Below are 15,724 nucleotides of genomic sequence, written 5' to 3'. Positions count from 1 at the left end.
CCGCCTCCCCGCCGTCACCACAGCAACGGCAGCCGCCACCTCAAGCCGTGCCGTCGCCTCGCCTCGCCCGCCGCCATTTTAGCCCCTGAGGCGGCCCCTCAGCGCCCGCCGCCCCCCTCAGCGCCCACCGCAGCTTTTTCTTTTACAGCCTTTTTATTTCAGTGCTTTGAACAGAACGCTTCTTCGCATACCGCGTGCTCTCACCACAAACAAAATGCGATTACTTCGTAAACAAAAACGCAGTTCTGTCAAAAACAACATCAGGCGCTCTGTTCTCACAAAGAGCACCCGGGTCCATACAGCACACGAAGGAAGGGTCCTTCTTCACAGCCTCATGAAGGAAAGGCAAACTAAAGCTTCTTACTCCCAATTTGCCATCCAATGCTTGAGTTTCACATAGTACAACTCAAAAAAGCACCTTAGTCAATGTTGCAAACGGAGCCTGTGTCACGATTAGGCATCGACTGTTAAATCGCTTCTGACTCCCTGGAGGAAGGTGAGGGCATCACGTCCACACTGCCACTTCTATGAGCAGTTTTTGGCATCCTTAATTATAGGAAGTTTGTAGACATATATATATGTACAGGAGCATTTTTTAAGTTCATTGAAAATGTTAATCTGTAGCTACTATTTTACTTATAATGTTATTACTTGTTAAAGTGTTCATTACATTATCATAAGCCTTGATATCTAGATACCTTAACTCATCCAGTAACTTTATAATAGATTGTTTCTCTCCCAGTGTGTTTCTCCAGATGAGAAGCATCTGGTAAGATTGTTCTTCTGTGTCATTAGGCCAGTCATAAATAATTTTATCAATATCATTTTCTTTCAGGTGAGTTCTCATAAGACGCCTCCATTTTTTCACTGGTACTTCATTTATGAAAGCCCAAAAGCTATCTCTCAGTTCTGGGGAGAGAAAAAAAAACACATCCGTTTAGGTTCTAAAATAGATTTTTTTCCACAGATAATATACACATTTTCCAATTACTTTTTAGCAAATACATGTACAGACCAAACAGTAACAGCAAGGCTAGGTTTGGTACTTAAGAAGCAGAACGACAAATAGGTTCCCTATTTATCTTAAGAAGCTAAAGATACCACTCTACATATCTCAAAAGTAGTCTCTTCAGATGAAATACCATTCAGTAAAGGTGGTTTTTGGGGACTGTATGTTTCTGCTTACTGTTAATAAGGCTACTCAACAGTAGCCTTTAACCACCTCACTCAGCTAACAGTACAGGTTTGCCACAGCAAGACCAGCATTAGCAAAGCCCATCACTTGGCCATTTCAGCACGTCAACATACTAGTTACTAGTACACATACATGGCTTTGATGCAGTCTTTCATTTAGCAGAAATTTGACAGAAAGACTTCCTGTTCTGACCTACACCTCAGTCATTAAGGCAGTATCCCAGTGCTGCACCACAGACTTGTTTAAAACACGCAAACAAATTCTGTACCCCACTTATTCTTAAAAGCATAACTGCATTACGCTGCCAGAAAAGACATACTTTAAAGTAGATCAATCCATCATCACAGTGATTGAAACTTTTCTTAAATGCAGTACTAATCCTGTTTCAGTGTATTTTACAATTAACTGAAAGCCTTATATCTTTAAGCAATAGTCGCAGTCACTCTAAACTATTGCTTAAGTAAAGTCAACAAGAAAAAAAAAAATCAAAGTACTGACCGTTTATAGGATGCTTACCTTTTTGAGAGAGATCTTTAACAATTATTTGATATTTTTGTTTTTGTACCTGTAATACAAAGTTGGACCATTACTTCTAGCATGCCAGAACACTTAATTCACTTAGAAGTTATTCCTGAGCTATTTGATAGCTTGCTTTCACAATACACATGCCAATAACGGGGTGGGTCAGATTTCACAGTACAGCTGAAAATGAGCATGCTGAAAACAGCTGTGCTACTAGCTTGTAAGTGAAGCAACAAGACAATGTATTTGGTGCTATTGCTAAAGAATGGCTTCTGGGTCAATATTGAACGTGAAGATGAGAGAGGCACAGCAGATTAAATGATGGACTGAAGTCTACTTTCCCAAGATATCACTCTCCATGTGTTCTATGATATCTTTAAGACAAAGGTTCCTCTTTCTTATCATCCTGCCATCTATTACTCAAGGAATAGGTAAGAATTCACATTACACATATCAGAGAACATATGATGAGATTTCCCCCCACCCCCCCCCAACTCACCGAATGATTTGCTGGCATCCTACCACTCAATCCTTTAGATTGTGCATTCTGGTAAAAAGCAGGATTCTGCCCAGTTTTTGCAGATAATGAAGTGTCCAAAGTGATCTTCTTCCAACAATCTTGTATGGAACACCTCAAATTCTGCAGGATTGTGCCCCTCCCAGAAGGCACAACACTGTTTTCCTCTGGTGATTGGCATTTTACGTTCAAATTAACACTAGCTTGTTCTTGGTCCTCTGGACTCTTAACAGAGTTTTCACCATCTGGGTTGGCTGCATTATTTGCAATTTTCACTTCTGATAAAATTAGGCTTTCAGTACTACCCTCAGATGCCTGTAAAGAAAAAGAAAATTATTTGGGAGATATTTTATAGGTAGGTCTTCAAAAACAGTTTAGGTGAAGGAAACGGAATACTTGAAATCACCAGATATCAAAGAAATAATAGAGCTGCTGATTTGTCAAAGTGAAAAACATATAGAAGCCACAACTTTCAAATGGTTTTGAAGCCTAAACCTTCATCTTGCTGGCTGTTCTGCTCCCACCAGGCTACGTGGTAAGGCTCACAGGCTACCTCCACAACAAACGAAAATTTTTTCCTCAGGTTTTCACTGTCATTCATTAGTGCTTGCAGTATCTCTGGGTCTGGAAATACATACTCCTCCTAAGGCAGGAAGGAATTAAGTTGCCATCAGCCGAGCTGACCTAGCAGCCTGCTAACAGTGACCTCAAGCCTGTTCTTGTATGAAGGCTGATGCTCTCAGAGCTTTTGCTGAGCTGATAGGGCATTATCAGTTCCATGTAAGAGTATGAGCTTGGGTTTGTTTGTTGTTGTTTTTGCTGAATTATTTTTCCTCAACTTCACACAATCAACTCTGTTCAAAGTAAGTACTGGAGCACACTACATAGCTTTAGAGAGGGAAGCATCATTTCCAGTATTATCAATACATTAAATAAGCCTATGCCATGAAGTTCACCTCAGGCTGATGGTGACCCACGAAGAACAGTACAAGTATGAAGCAGATGAGGATATATCTAGCATATCAGCTTATGCTGAAAGTGGAAAGTTTTAGGCAGCTTTTTTATTGTTATTTATTTTTACAAGTAGAAAGTGAGGGCAAGTATTGACTGTTTCTCCCATATGACTTCAGTTTAAGTTGCATTTCCTGCATAAGCCCATGTGATTTCTGTTTGCACAAGGTCAATGACCCATATGTGACATCAGCATGTCACCCGCATGTGTAGGCAGGGATGTGACACTACCCCACTCAGCACACATAGTTATACACCATTCTCCTTGAATTCACTTTGAGGGTGCAAACAGGTTAAACAAGCTGCTTCTATTTGTACAGGACAGTTCTTAATTAGGTAACCTAGTGACTGAAGGTTTAGAGCATGGCTAATGAAACTGATCAATTTTGGAAGGAAATAATGTAGAAGCAACATATTTACAATATATATATTTTTTATAGCAGTGTAAGTTCACTGGTACTTCTTTGGAAGGACAGCATGCTGGTGCCAAAATAACTGGTCTCAGTAACATATCAGAATGCAACTCTCCAAATAACCTTTGTTAGAGTAGCACAAGTACACAGGTATTACAACTTAAGTTCATGATAGTATTTCGTGATAGTATTATTTCAGAGCTAAATGTCACCATGCACCATTCATGATTATATTATTATTCTACTACAGTTTATTCAAAATGTTATGTCTGCCTATTCCTATGCTACACCACTTTGACCAGGTTTTCTGTCATGTTCCTTCATCAGCTTCTATGAATATATGAAACACTGCGAATCTGGCCAGGGTGTGGGAAGAGAGACAACCCAACAAAACCCAATGGACGATTCAGATATTTGAGCCACTTATGGACCTTAAAAAAAGAGAAAAGTTTAAGGTAATGTTTTTAACTGATCTTTCAGCACCATTCCTTCAGTTTTCAACTATGACAGTTAAAACACATTCAATTGCTTGAACTATTTTACTGGTAAATTAGATGAGCTCATGCACAGAGTACTACTTGCTTTGGGTGAGGGACAAGGAAAGTAGCAGGGGGAAGGATGTGCTGCATGTGCTATGAGAACACTTTGGATCCTTAAAGATTTCTCATCTTCAAAATCTATTTTAGAGCTTGATGCTATGCATGGTTAACTACACTAGTCAGAAGATCAAGCTCATTTCTGCCTTGCTGAGCAGTTAGGAGTATAACTTCTAAATAGAAAAGCTAAACACAAGAATACTTAACTAGTCTAGCTTCCTCTTGCTAAATACAAGACTAGCAATAGTAGAATAGTTCAGTTGGAATGGACCTACAAAGATGATGGAAGTCCAACTGCCTGACCACTTCAGGGGTGACCCAAGAAGCTGGAGCATATTAAGAGTGTTGTTGACCATGTGTAACTGTAAGATTCTAAAACAGTCTTTGACCACAAGAGGCCAGGGTAAAACTAGCTTTAACAGTGGAACATGTGTCAGCAGCTAGCCTTGGCATGGTAAACACTTTTCAGGATATACTTCTGAACCAGCATTCTCTGAGCCCTGATTGCCTTGACTTATGGGACTGTCTGTGATCAAGACATTAGGCTACAAGGTCCTGGTCTGTAGCTTGAGATGTCAGTTTAAAGGCAGGACACTTAGTCACTTTGTCCGCTGGATCAAGAGAAGTAATCTTATGGATTGGTGTTGTAGCTTTCCTTGCATTTTGTATGAAACATCACACAGGAAATTGATAGCTGTCATTCCCTGGGGATTATAAGCCTGAAGCAGCAGAGAACTAGTTGAATCAAGGCACCACTTGGCAACAGTTTGAAATGAAAGCTGGTGCTTCATCTCAGTTTTTCCACTTTCAAAACATCCTGGCCACAGGCTCTGTAATGTTTTCAATGCAAGTACTAGGGAGGCCAACTCCACTGGATGCATACCAGTAAAGAGTGCATGAGGCCCTATATGAATCAGGGCTTGTTACATTTCAGGAACACACCCTACCAGACATCTACAGCAAGACAAGAATTAAAAGCTGTGTAACAGGGAAAATTAATAGTGCTTTAGTTGCACAAAGCTTTGAGATAAAATGGTGTACCTATTATATACTTACCAGGCCTTTTTCTACTTTGTCAGGTGAAGTGGCTGAAAAATAAGAGTAACATTAGGAGACTTACTAGGAATTGCTGCGAATTAAATTTCATACAAGACTTACATAGAGTAGAACTTCTTTACACAAATCAAAAGGTCCACTACAAGCCATTTAGTTCCTTGAAGTGTCCAAAGTTACTACCCCTAGCTTCCACCTACAGTGGAAGCTACACCTACACTGTGCCTTCACACAGGCAAACTGTAAAATATAGACATCAAGATGCAGTTTGGATTTTAAGCCCCTCTTTCAAAAGAAAGAAATCCCAATTCCCGCACCCCCCCCCCCCCCCCCCCCCCCCCCGCCTATGCTTCTTAGCATTGTCATGGGCTGTTGCGATACAAAATGAGGCAGAAAGTTTGACTGCAATACATGCAGTAAGTCATGATCTGAATTTCAAAGGTAAACTTTGTTCAAAATTGCTTCCAATATCATCTAACTAAGATAGTTGCAAAAATAGTTTAATATGCAGTAATGTAAAAAAAGTATTTCTCAGCAGAAGATATTCATCCTCACTAAAAAAACAACTATGTGCATTCATATAGGGCTAACCAACCTAACATTCACATTAAGAGGCTGGAATGATGCAAGGGCAGTGCTGTATTGAAAAAAATTCTACAGCCAAACACAATGAGTGAAAAATCAATGATCTAATTAGTTGATACTTCTTGTCCCATGCCTGATCTCATGCACAGGGTTTTCCTCGCTATTTGCCAATACAATGCAAGGAGATGGGGGGGAGGGGAGGACTTCCTTTTAAGGACCCTATGCTAGTCTTTGAGGCCAGGGCATCCGTTCAGTTAAAGTTTATTCATTTTATTTACTGAACAAAACTGGTCTCCATTTCACTCAAGTTACTTAATTGAATCACACGCTAAACAAGTGGGAGCTTATCTATTAAAGAGATCCCCTATAGAGTAACACTGAAAGAATAGCCTTAGTGCATGCTCTGCCTCGTTCTGGAAAGTTCATGGGTAGTAATCAAGCAGAATTACCTTTATCACATCTCAGCTTTTTAATTATAAACACCACCACCACCAAAACAACAACCACCGAAATAATTGCAGTAATCCAAAGAGATGTGTTTCCTGCAAAGAAAAAGGAATAAAATCAGTGCCTGAAATACTGAAGCAGTCCCCACATATGACATTCTGAAGTACAATTCTTCCCTGCCACCTGATAGAACAGCCTAAACTCCACACTAGTATAAGGACCCAGCTAGCCTGTCCTAGAAAAGGCACTAGGACTATCAACTGACCTGAATCCAAGGACTGGCTTGCAGTACACATTGTTATCCCAGTAGCAGTGGGGAATTCTGTACAGAGCTGCAAAGCAAGCTCTACAAGGCTTTCAAAAGAAATATTTAAGTGGAAAACATATGCGAAGGATGGCAGATTGATGTGCTATAGTGTTGATAGGGCTCATTCCTTCCTTTTCTAGTCAGCAGAAGAGGAAAGTCACTACACACAGCTTCTCAGACATGCTAAACATTAATGAAATGTTTGTACTGGTCCTAACTTTTAACAGTGAGGATGTTGCAACTTTGAAAACCCTGGCAATACGTATAGCTTTTCACCAAGGTAGGTGCTCTTTTGCTTGAAGTGAAGTTTAAGATGGTTTGTCTTTCCCAACCCCTTCAAGAACTTGTCTCTATCAAGTAATTCCCAGACCAACATACAGAAACTCCTAAGTATGCTACAGAGGAAGTTCAAACCACTGTTTTTGCAGACCGTTTCTGTGTTATTAGCCAGAATTCATACACCCAACAGACCAAGCCAAGTGGTATTTATGTTCCAGACCTTGATCAGGTAACCCACATCCTAGGTCCATCGTAGCATTGCAATTCTGCACAATTTCCTTCCCTTCTGGACACCTGAAGTGGATGGCAAAACAGTTGTATCAACATTTCTAGAGTTATGTACTAAACCTGTTTGTGTTCACGCAGAGCTTAGAGACACAAACAGAACATGCATAAACAGATTTGTTAGAACTGCACCTTTTAAATAACCCAATACCTTGTAAGATTAAGTAAAAGCAAAAGGCTAACATACATAAGCTGTTTAAGTGGAGCAAAAAAAAACACACAACCAAACACCAACAACACATGTAGCGGATGCATTATTCATGCATAGTGAGTTTTCTTCAACAAGTGGCTCTACCTCCTGAAGTTTTGCAGTGGCTGCTACAATGCTTATTCAGCTGTGAATGTGGGGAAATACTAATCTGAAGACACAAAACATGTAAGCACACAGACATAAGCAACAAGCACAGTGGAACCAAAAATCTGTATCATCTGGGTCTCAGCCTCATGTATTTTGACATCTAGAATTTAGATGAATGAATAATGCTATTTGTCTTCGAGGGAATTATTCAGTCTAAGTGATGTGGTAGGTATTAACACACATTGGGCCACAGCTCTGAAGTTCACTAGAAAGAAAAGAATTGCTTATGTTCATTATTGAACTTACGTTTTACTGCATCTTTGACATATTTCACAGCCCTCAGCAGGGCAGAAGTATCCTTGTTTGCATTGGCATTCAGTGTCACGCGTGAGAGTACAGGCTCTCAAAGTTATTTGGTCTAAAAGTTAAAAAATGAGTATAAAAGTTGTAGCTCTATACAACTGTGCTTAAGTTATACCCTGGCCATAAAGGCAACATTTTTCCCCAACTTTGTTATTCTCAACAACCAGAAGTGCAAAAAAAAAAAGAGCACCAGGCTTTCTGCATTAAATTAAGGGCACAAGGGTTAAGGTTTCACTGAAACTGTGGTACCGTCTTTGCACTGTCTGCACAGCAAGCATTCTTCCAAGCCATTTGCATGAGCAGTATAATCTTCCCCTTCAGTGCAAGAGATACATCTTCCTTTTGAGTGTGGAGTACTGCAGTGCTGAGCAACATAAGTACCTGTGGAAGAGGAGAATCGGCAGAAGCAGCACTCAAGGGATTGTGTAACATACAAATTACCACAGCAGGATGTTACAATATAAAACCATTTTGGTCAAAGTCCAACCCTTCCTTGCAAGCAGCACATCACACGGGAGCTTGTGTGACACAGCATGGCCAGGAGGCACACCTGAGCTTACTGCTCAGACAAGGGGCAGTGGCAAAGAAGGCAGCCAGGCAGGCCTGCACTGGGACACACCATGGAGCACACAGGATTCACTGCAGCAGCTCAGTGTCACTTGTTCAGCCAGCACCACCTCGCTGGAAGGGGTGTATGACAGGCATGGAGAGAATTGCTTGTACAAAAAAAAAAGTGTAACAAGAAGATCTCTTCTCCTTCATCTGAAGGCTCTTCAAATACACCAGATAGCCTTGTGATACTACCCAAGGGTAGTGCACTTCTTGGCGCAAAACTGAGTTAACTGCACACATTGAGCAAGGCAGGGAGAGCACAGCAAAGCAAAGTTCCACATACAGAAATCAGAATTCCCCTGGGCTCACTGACTATTGTTAAGAAAACAAACACAAAAAGCAACCCGACTTTGAACACTTCATCCCCAACAGCGGGCAGAGACTTTCTGAACTGCTGCCAAGATATCGCTCCCAGTCATTACGTGTTACGCAAAAAGCTCTCGCTTAAAATGGAGTCCAGCACCAAGAAGCCATCACAGCATCAGCTGGGCTTACAATTCCACCAGCTGGAATGTAACAACAATAATGAATCACCTCAGATGGGGAATATGGAGACTGTCCAAAGTCTTACCTGCTGGGCACAAGACACAGCAGAGACCTTTGTGCAAGTATTCCCCCTCTCCACAGTCCTCTGCTCTGTTTCCAGACATTATCAACAGTGTAACCTACAGCAAAGACAGACAGGTGTTTAAGTGATTCAACCTGCCAGGACAGGATAGCAATCTTGGGGAGATGTTCCTGTAAAGACTTGAAAACATATTCAGGAGTTCATGGGAAGCCACAAAGGAAACCCAAACTAATTTCTGTTAAGTGTGCTGTTCACAGCAGTAATTACAATCACAAAGGATGGGTTAGAGCAGCACCACACGGTTCCAGAGCAGCAGCTGAAACGTTTTAGGAAACTATTGCCCAAGTCCCCCACCTCCATTTTAACTTTCTTCTTTTCACTAACTCACTACAAGCAAACTCCAGAGACCGAGGTTTCTGCCTGGTGCAAGGGATTTGTTCCACTCACCCTCGGCCTATCTTTAACTTAGAAGGGTCGAAGTCTGCCTTAAAGGAAGAAAATAAAAAGGATACGCCCAAGGAGTTTTCACACGGCATTTCTCACTGGCTCTAACCTTCCTCAGAAGGCAAGTGAATGAGTCATCGACAACAAGAAGCAGCCACCTTACCCTAACTACAGGACCACCAGGAAAAAAACAAACTTTTTTTTTTTTAAAAAAAATGAAAAAGGAAAAGAATCCTGTGCGACTACAGTAGCACGAAGCGCCGAGGAGGGGCGGCCCCGGGCCGTGGTGGCACCCGGGCACAACGCGTTTGGGCCCGGGGACGGCAGCAGGAGGGAAGCGGCTCCGCTTCTTCCCCGTAAGCGTCGGATTTAAAGGTCGCCCTCCCGCAGCTCCGCTCTTCCTACTTTCTCCTCGCGGGACACCCAAAGCCTGCCCCGTAACGGTGGGGTTCACAAAACCACCCTCTTGGCAAGCGGGACGGCGGAGCTCTTCGGGCTGGCTGGCTCCCCCAAACCTTCCCCCGACGGAGAGCAGAGCCGCGACCCGGTGCGCACCCCGGCCCCGTTCGCCTCCCCAGGCTTAGGAGCGCTTTGCGAACTCCCCCGTACCCTCAGCAAGCACGAAGTAAAAGCGAGGTCCCAGATGAACTGCTGGAAGCGAACGCGGAAAACCGCACGGGGCAGGACGCCCGGCTCCCCAAGAAGGAAGATTTCCACCCCCCAATACACCCCAAAAGGAGAGAGCTGAGGGCCAGGTCCCTCACTCACCAGCAGTCCCATCACCCTGCCTCCCATCGCGGCGCCCAGCGCTTCCTCGCCGCGCTCCCGCTGCTCACCCGGAGGAGGAGGTGGTGCCACCGCCCCTTTATCCGCCCCGGGGCGAGCCGCCCCCGCTCCGCCCCGCCGCCTGCCCGCCGGGAAGCGGCTCCGGTGCTCCGCTTTTCCACCCGTGTGCCGAAGCGCTGATTTGCAACGGCAAGAGGGCAGCCAGGTAGCACGGAAGGGACTGGCCCCAATGCGAGCAAAGTGAGGAAAAGAGGGTAGAGCGGTAGTACGTATCCTGGTGGCGTGCTTCATACCGACTGGGAGCAAGAGGAAACTTTAGGAAACGGCTCAGCTCCTGGCTTTCCACCCAAAGCTCACGTCTGGCTGCTAAAGGGCTACTTGCTGACCACAAAAAGGAGGGCAGAAGGAGAATTTTTCAAAAAAGCGCACAAACTGGCTGCATAACCAGGTTTTCTTACTCCCCCAGAGTTCTCATTTTTTTCAACAGCAGGTATTGCTCCGAGAGAGATAGCAACAGCCATGATTTTCTTCAAGAATAGTTTTCATCCTCCTCATGCACATAACTGGCATGTAGGAACATTCACCTCCTGATGCTGAAATTGGATTAATAGCACAAGGATGCATGGAATTTTCCTTTTGGGATTATTTTTAATCCCTTGCGGCAGTGGCAGTAAATGTTGGATACTTCTGTTCTTCTGATGCATAATTAGTTTATATAGGTTAATAGTTTCTTTCATTGAACTGCTCCTCTCTTGGTAATGTTTGTTTTATGTGACTGCAGTAATAAGTCCTAGTAAAATCCCTGTGGGTGCAGTTTTGTAAAATGGAAAGGATCCAAAGAATTTTAAACATTCACCTAGTAATGGCTTCCTGTTCAGCACTACTTTTTTTTTTTTTAGTAACTATGTTCTCAAACCCAGAATATATGACATACCTGACATGTAAATACCCCCACAGAAGAGGAGAGGATCCTTGCAGTAACTTGAATACATGGTCCCAAAGGGGGGCATGTCTGACAAGGAAGGCTGTGCTGACAGGCCAGAGATGTGCTGACTTGCTGAAGCATTTAAAGTGAGATTTAGGCAGGAAATTAGTAGACATGTTTGCACAACTTTAGGAGCAAACATTTTTAAGGCCCATACGGGACTTTGTGTAGCCAAACAAGTCTTAGGAACGACTGGGCATTCTTCCCTAGGTAAAGGCCAGGGGACCCACTCCTACCAAGTTTTAAAGTGCATATAGTGCGCGTCAGACTTCCTCAGAAAAAGGAATGGACAGGATGCTGTGCTTCAAAAAGGCATCCGATCTGGACTGAAAATGTTGACATTCTTCAAGGATGAAGAATCCTTTGTTTCTCTTGAGACTTTTTGCTAATAATGAAATCACTCTCACTTCTTACAGCTTGTGATTTGTTTCTTACAAGAACGTCATCTTCTGGGCGCTGGCTTGTATCCTGTCCATGACAGAGAGCTGTGGTTTTCTCTCCACACAGCTATCCCCTATTATCAAGCCACCCCCTTCACGTAAAGGTTTTCTAACTCTTAAGGCAAGTCTGTACATTTATGTGTGACAAGTGAAAGTCATGCACCGTCACAGGCAACCACTTCTACTTTTAGGAAGTCACTATAATTAAAAGACACGGACAGCTCGAGCCAGATGCTTAACCATGTACCAACATGCTATTGCTATTCCAAATTACTGCGTATATCTGAGATTCTTGCAGGCCTATTCCTGTAGTGGTTTTTTTTCCTCTAAAAAGCATGACCTAAGAGTGGTTTGCTTGTAAAATGCTGTAAAACACAAAACCATGGTCAAACACAAATAATCTCTCAGACAAACTGCCATTGAAAGTTGTGTGTAGTTTTATTTCAACATATCAAGCACAAACAGATTTCCCCTACTTGGGGAATATGACGAGGAATGTAGTTAAAAATTTGGAAACATTTACATTGAAAGATAGCCCAGACTGGCACCACCACTAAGTATTTTAAGGCTGTATATATAGCAGTACTTACCACTTGGAACTAGAACGGCTTAGTATTGTCTGCAGTCTACAGGAAATATTGCAAATCTTTAAAAAATGGTGTAAGGAAGACTATTAACAGATTTGAACAATGCAGTGGCACAATCCTTCCTCCCTTCTGACCTTTGACAATAAAAGTGCCTACGACCAAACACATGTACACCCATATTGCTCCTGTCCTTCTCACCTATTCTGGGGCAGTGATTCCTTTCTACAATACTTGTGTGTGGTATTATAAAACAGCCATATAGCAAATAATAACAATAACAGTAAGTGACCGGGTTCTACGAATAGGTTTGTCTGATGTGACACTTCATGGGCCCAGTCCAGGACGCCAATCAGCTCTGTAAAGGTATAAGGAGCTTTCACTGAACACTTCCTGTTTCCTGAAAAGGAATGGTGCTAAGAAGTCACACATATTTACAGTTCATGTGAAACGGAAAACAAAACATCCTGAGGTCCCGTTCTGTGTGTGTGTGCTGACAAAACAAATTATGACCTAATATCCTGGGGGGTGGATTTTTTGGACCAAGTGTGCTACCTCACTTAATTAAATGCAGCCAGACAGGCACTGTGAACATCAGTTCTTTACAGCTCCCCAACTACACTCCCTCTCTCACAGAGCTATAAACCACGCCGGTGTGGCTTTTCCAAAATGCTGGCATGTTTACCATTTTGGGGGTACCAATACTGTTGGGTAATTATTAATTGCATCAGAAAAGGACAAGACATAGAAAACAAATTGCACAATTAAAGCTACATTTGGCTTCAGCATTAAGGCCCATACAGGTTAAGAGGTCCTTGAAAATGTACATGTAAAAGGCAAAAATGACATAATCTGCAGGAACAAAGTTCCTAGGTCCCTTTTCCACCTGTCTTTCAACTTTCTTCCGCCTCTGCCGCGTTGGTTCTAAAGTGCTTTGGTGCCTCGCTGGGCTCCTTGCGCAAGTGGCCCCCCCTCCTGCAGCCAGTAATTGTTATTGCTGCCAAACGTAGTGGTTTTATTTGAAGACATAATTAATGAATAGTTGACACGTAAGAAAGATGCAAAGGAGAAACCAGCAGCGAGAGTCCAGGAGGAAGCTTTCAGAAGAGACCTTCCTGTGGAAGGATTTTTTGTTCAATGCGCTGAGGTTTCTGGAAAAGAAAGCGATATGTTTATTTGTGTGTTTGAGGGAGTGGCCAACACCCAGAGCCCCAGAGTTTCCACACAAACAGGGATCCCATGACTTCTGAGGCACCATAATGGGTATGGCACTGTGCCCCACAGACTCTCCTCCCCTCTTTTTAACAGAAAAATGAGTACTTCTGGGTGCTGCTGGAACAAGCAAAGCACAATAGCTGGCATGAGAAGATGTAAGGGCACAAAAACCTCTTTCCCCAGCACCCATTCACAAATGTATGTCCTAACCTTCCCAAATGCAAGAACCAGCCCTGGACATCTCAAAGAGCAACAGAGAAGAGCTAAAATCATGTCACCAATTCCTCCAGCTTCCAGAAACGGTGGGCCTAGTATGTGATCCTGCTCCACCGATGCCTCTGTAGGGCCGGATAATATGCCTCACGCCTTAAGGAATCAGCGGGGCTCCCTGGATTGGATGTAGCAGCTAATACCTCCCCTGCCCTCCCCAAAGGAGTCTACAGTGCAGAGCACCTTAACAGCAGTTGGTTAAGCATCTGTGTTCACCATTTCCCTCAGCTGGCAACTAGCAATTTACACAAGAAGAGGGAATGTAGTGCTTTTCACCCCGTGGAGCTCAGTATTCAGACCATGTGCCTAAGTCTCTGCAGCAAACTGAGCAAATTCAGAACATACCCAATGGCTGATAAGAAGGGAGATCCATGCCTTCTTGCATAGCAGTTTTCTTTATAGCCAGCACTCTGCCCAACCCCTCCCAGCTCCTGCAGCTGTTTTGCAGTTGGGAGGGCCAGGAAATATGTAACACGCTGAGGTGATACTTTTTGCCCCCATAAAGAGAGTCTTAAGCGGAAGAGATTACTGTTTCAAGTAAGGGTTGGTTTTGCCTTTCTGATGCATAACCTATTAAGGTTACCTATTGAAGCAGTTGTTCACTGCACCCCTGCAGCTGATAAGGACGCTCCAAAGGCCACAGCGGAAGACTTAAATGCCACAGGTTATTTTTAGTCCATTAAGATAATTGCTTTGATGAGGGAAAATGGTTACCTGTGTATGTCCTGTTGGGCTCTCTGTAGGGATAAGACAGCTGAATGAATTTCCTTCAGGTGATTCATTTCTTTCCCACACTGAGTGCACAGACTTCCAAACCCTGCGGCAAAATATTAACGGACATTATGTTTTACATCACCATCTCTGGTGGCGGTGATGAAACATAAACCAGGTTCACCCAGCAAGTAGCTGACTGTGATCAAATTGTCACAGCATGGGGGGACACTTTCAGGAGGAAACATGGGGAAAAGGAGACAGGTGGCAGAATCTTCCACCTTGAGGACAGAGGTCAATGGACGGGATCCTGTGACATTAGTCTGGGGCCCCTTCTCAGCTGTCACGAAACTCTTTTTACAGCAGTTAAGGGGAGGGGGATGGAGTGCTCACATCTGCTTCCATCTCTGAAATATTCAAGGTTACCTGCATCCAAGGCTGAGAAAAGGGAATGAGAAATTAAACCTGTTTCCCATCTACTGGAATTTCATTGTATTTTCCCAACCTATTTTTTCCAGGAGTTGGGAAGCCCTTGTCAGTAAGACAGCATAAAGTAGAAAGAGGAGTGCATAAGGAAAGTACAAAAGCAGAACATTCTCTTTATTTGCCCATGGGCAATGGGCTTGCACCAGGCTGGGAAATGTCCAAGGAATGCTCAAGGAATAAGGTACCGAAGGAGGACAAGAATAGAAAGTCCGGCCCAATGATATCTAAATACTTGCCATCATCATCTGACAGCTCCTGTACGGATTCTGGTGTTGAACAGCTGCTCTCTGTATTCTGGCTGTGGTTGGATGGCTGATCACTGGTTTTGCGGCGTCTGCAGTCTTTGGCAGATCTCTGAATAAAACAGGGATTAAAAGAGATTCAGTCACTATCAAACTGAAGACTCTTCTGTTTGAACAGTATCATGTAAGGTGCTGAGGAATATCTGTGAGGTTGCGAAGTTTGATTGCTTTTTCAGCAGCTCCTAGTAGTTGGACTCCTGGCAGCTAGTTACGGATATCAAAAGCTCGTTAAGTGTATTATACACATGCCCCATACAAAGGCATTTCCTCAAATTATAACATCCTTAAGAAACCCATACAAATTATTTTTGTCTTAGCTACAACTGACACATACTAGTGATGAATTTTATAGTTCTTTCACTGAGTCATATACCCACCAAACAGATACATAAGAGAATGGGTGAGAAGAAAAACAGAACCAATTTTCCTGTAAAAGATTTTTCAGAAGGT

General features: G+C 43.0%; 2 protein-coding genes and 1 long non-coding RNA gene across 9 annotated transcripts in view; 1 reads left to right on the top strand and 2 right to left on the bottom strand.

Moving 5' to 3' along the window:
• Positions 1-134: 134 nt before the first annotated feature.
• On the bottom strand, positions 135-10,682 carry LOC106042579 (tumor necrosis factor receptor superfamily member 10A-like). The gene is made up of 10 exons (XM_013191558.3): positions 10,264-10,682; positions 9,055-9,148; positions 8,121-8,252; positions 7,815-7,926; positions 7,146-7,219; positions 6,342-6,434; positions 5,311-5,342; positions 2,217-2,549; positions 1,712-1,760; positions 135-909 (listed from the first exon to the last, which is right to left on the bottom strand). The coding sequence occupies exons 1-10, from the start codon at positions 10,570-10,572 to the stop codon at positions 614-616; spliced, it is 1,524 nt and encodes a 507-aa protein (XP_013047012.2). The 5' UTR covers positions 10,573-10,682; the 3' UTR covers positions 135-613.
• Positions 3,984-15,350, top strand: LOC136791034 (uncharacterized). The gene is made up of 2 exons (XR_010832123.1): positions 3,984-4,113; positions 15,005-15,350. It is a non-coding gene; the product is annotated as an uncharacterized lncRNA (long non-coding RNA).
• OSBPL5 (oxysterol binding protein like 5) overlaps positions 12,126-15,724 on the bottom strand; it is a 170,491-nt gene continuing 166,892 nt past the window's right edge. For all 7 annotated transcript variants that reach the window (XM_066998916.1, XM_066998913.1, XM_066998912.1 and 4 more), the window contains exons 20-22: positions 15,209-15,326; positions 14,490-14,592; positions 12,126-13,441 (exon numbers count right to left, since the gene is read on the bottom strand). In XM_066998916.1, coding sequence (XP_066855017.1) covers positions 13,306-13,441; positions 14,490-14,592; positions 15,209-15,326 — 357 coding nt within the window. In that variant the 3' untranslated portion in view covers positions 12,126-13,305. The remainder of the gene's footprint in view (positions 13,442-14,489; positions 14,593-15,208; positions 15,327-15,724) is intronic.

The sequence above is a fragment of the Anser cygnoides genome, chromosome 5 (assembly GCF_040182565.1).
Source record: "Anser cygnoides isolate HZ-2024a breed goose chromosome 5, Taihu_goose_T2T_genome, whole genome shotgun sequence".
In the NCBI taxonomy this organism is placed as follows: Eukaryota; Metazoa; Chordata; class Aves; order Anseriformes; family Anatidae; genus Anser; species Anser cygnoides.
This window is presented reverse-complemented; position numbering and strand designations above follow the sequence as displayed.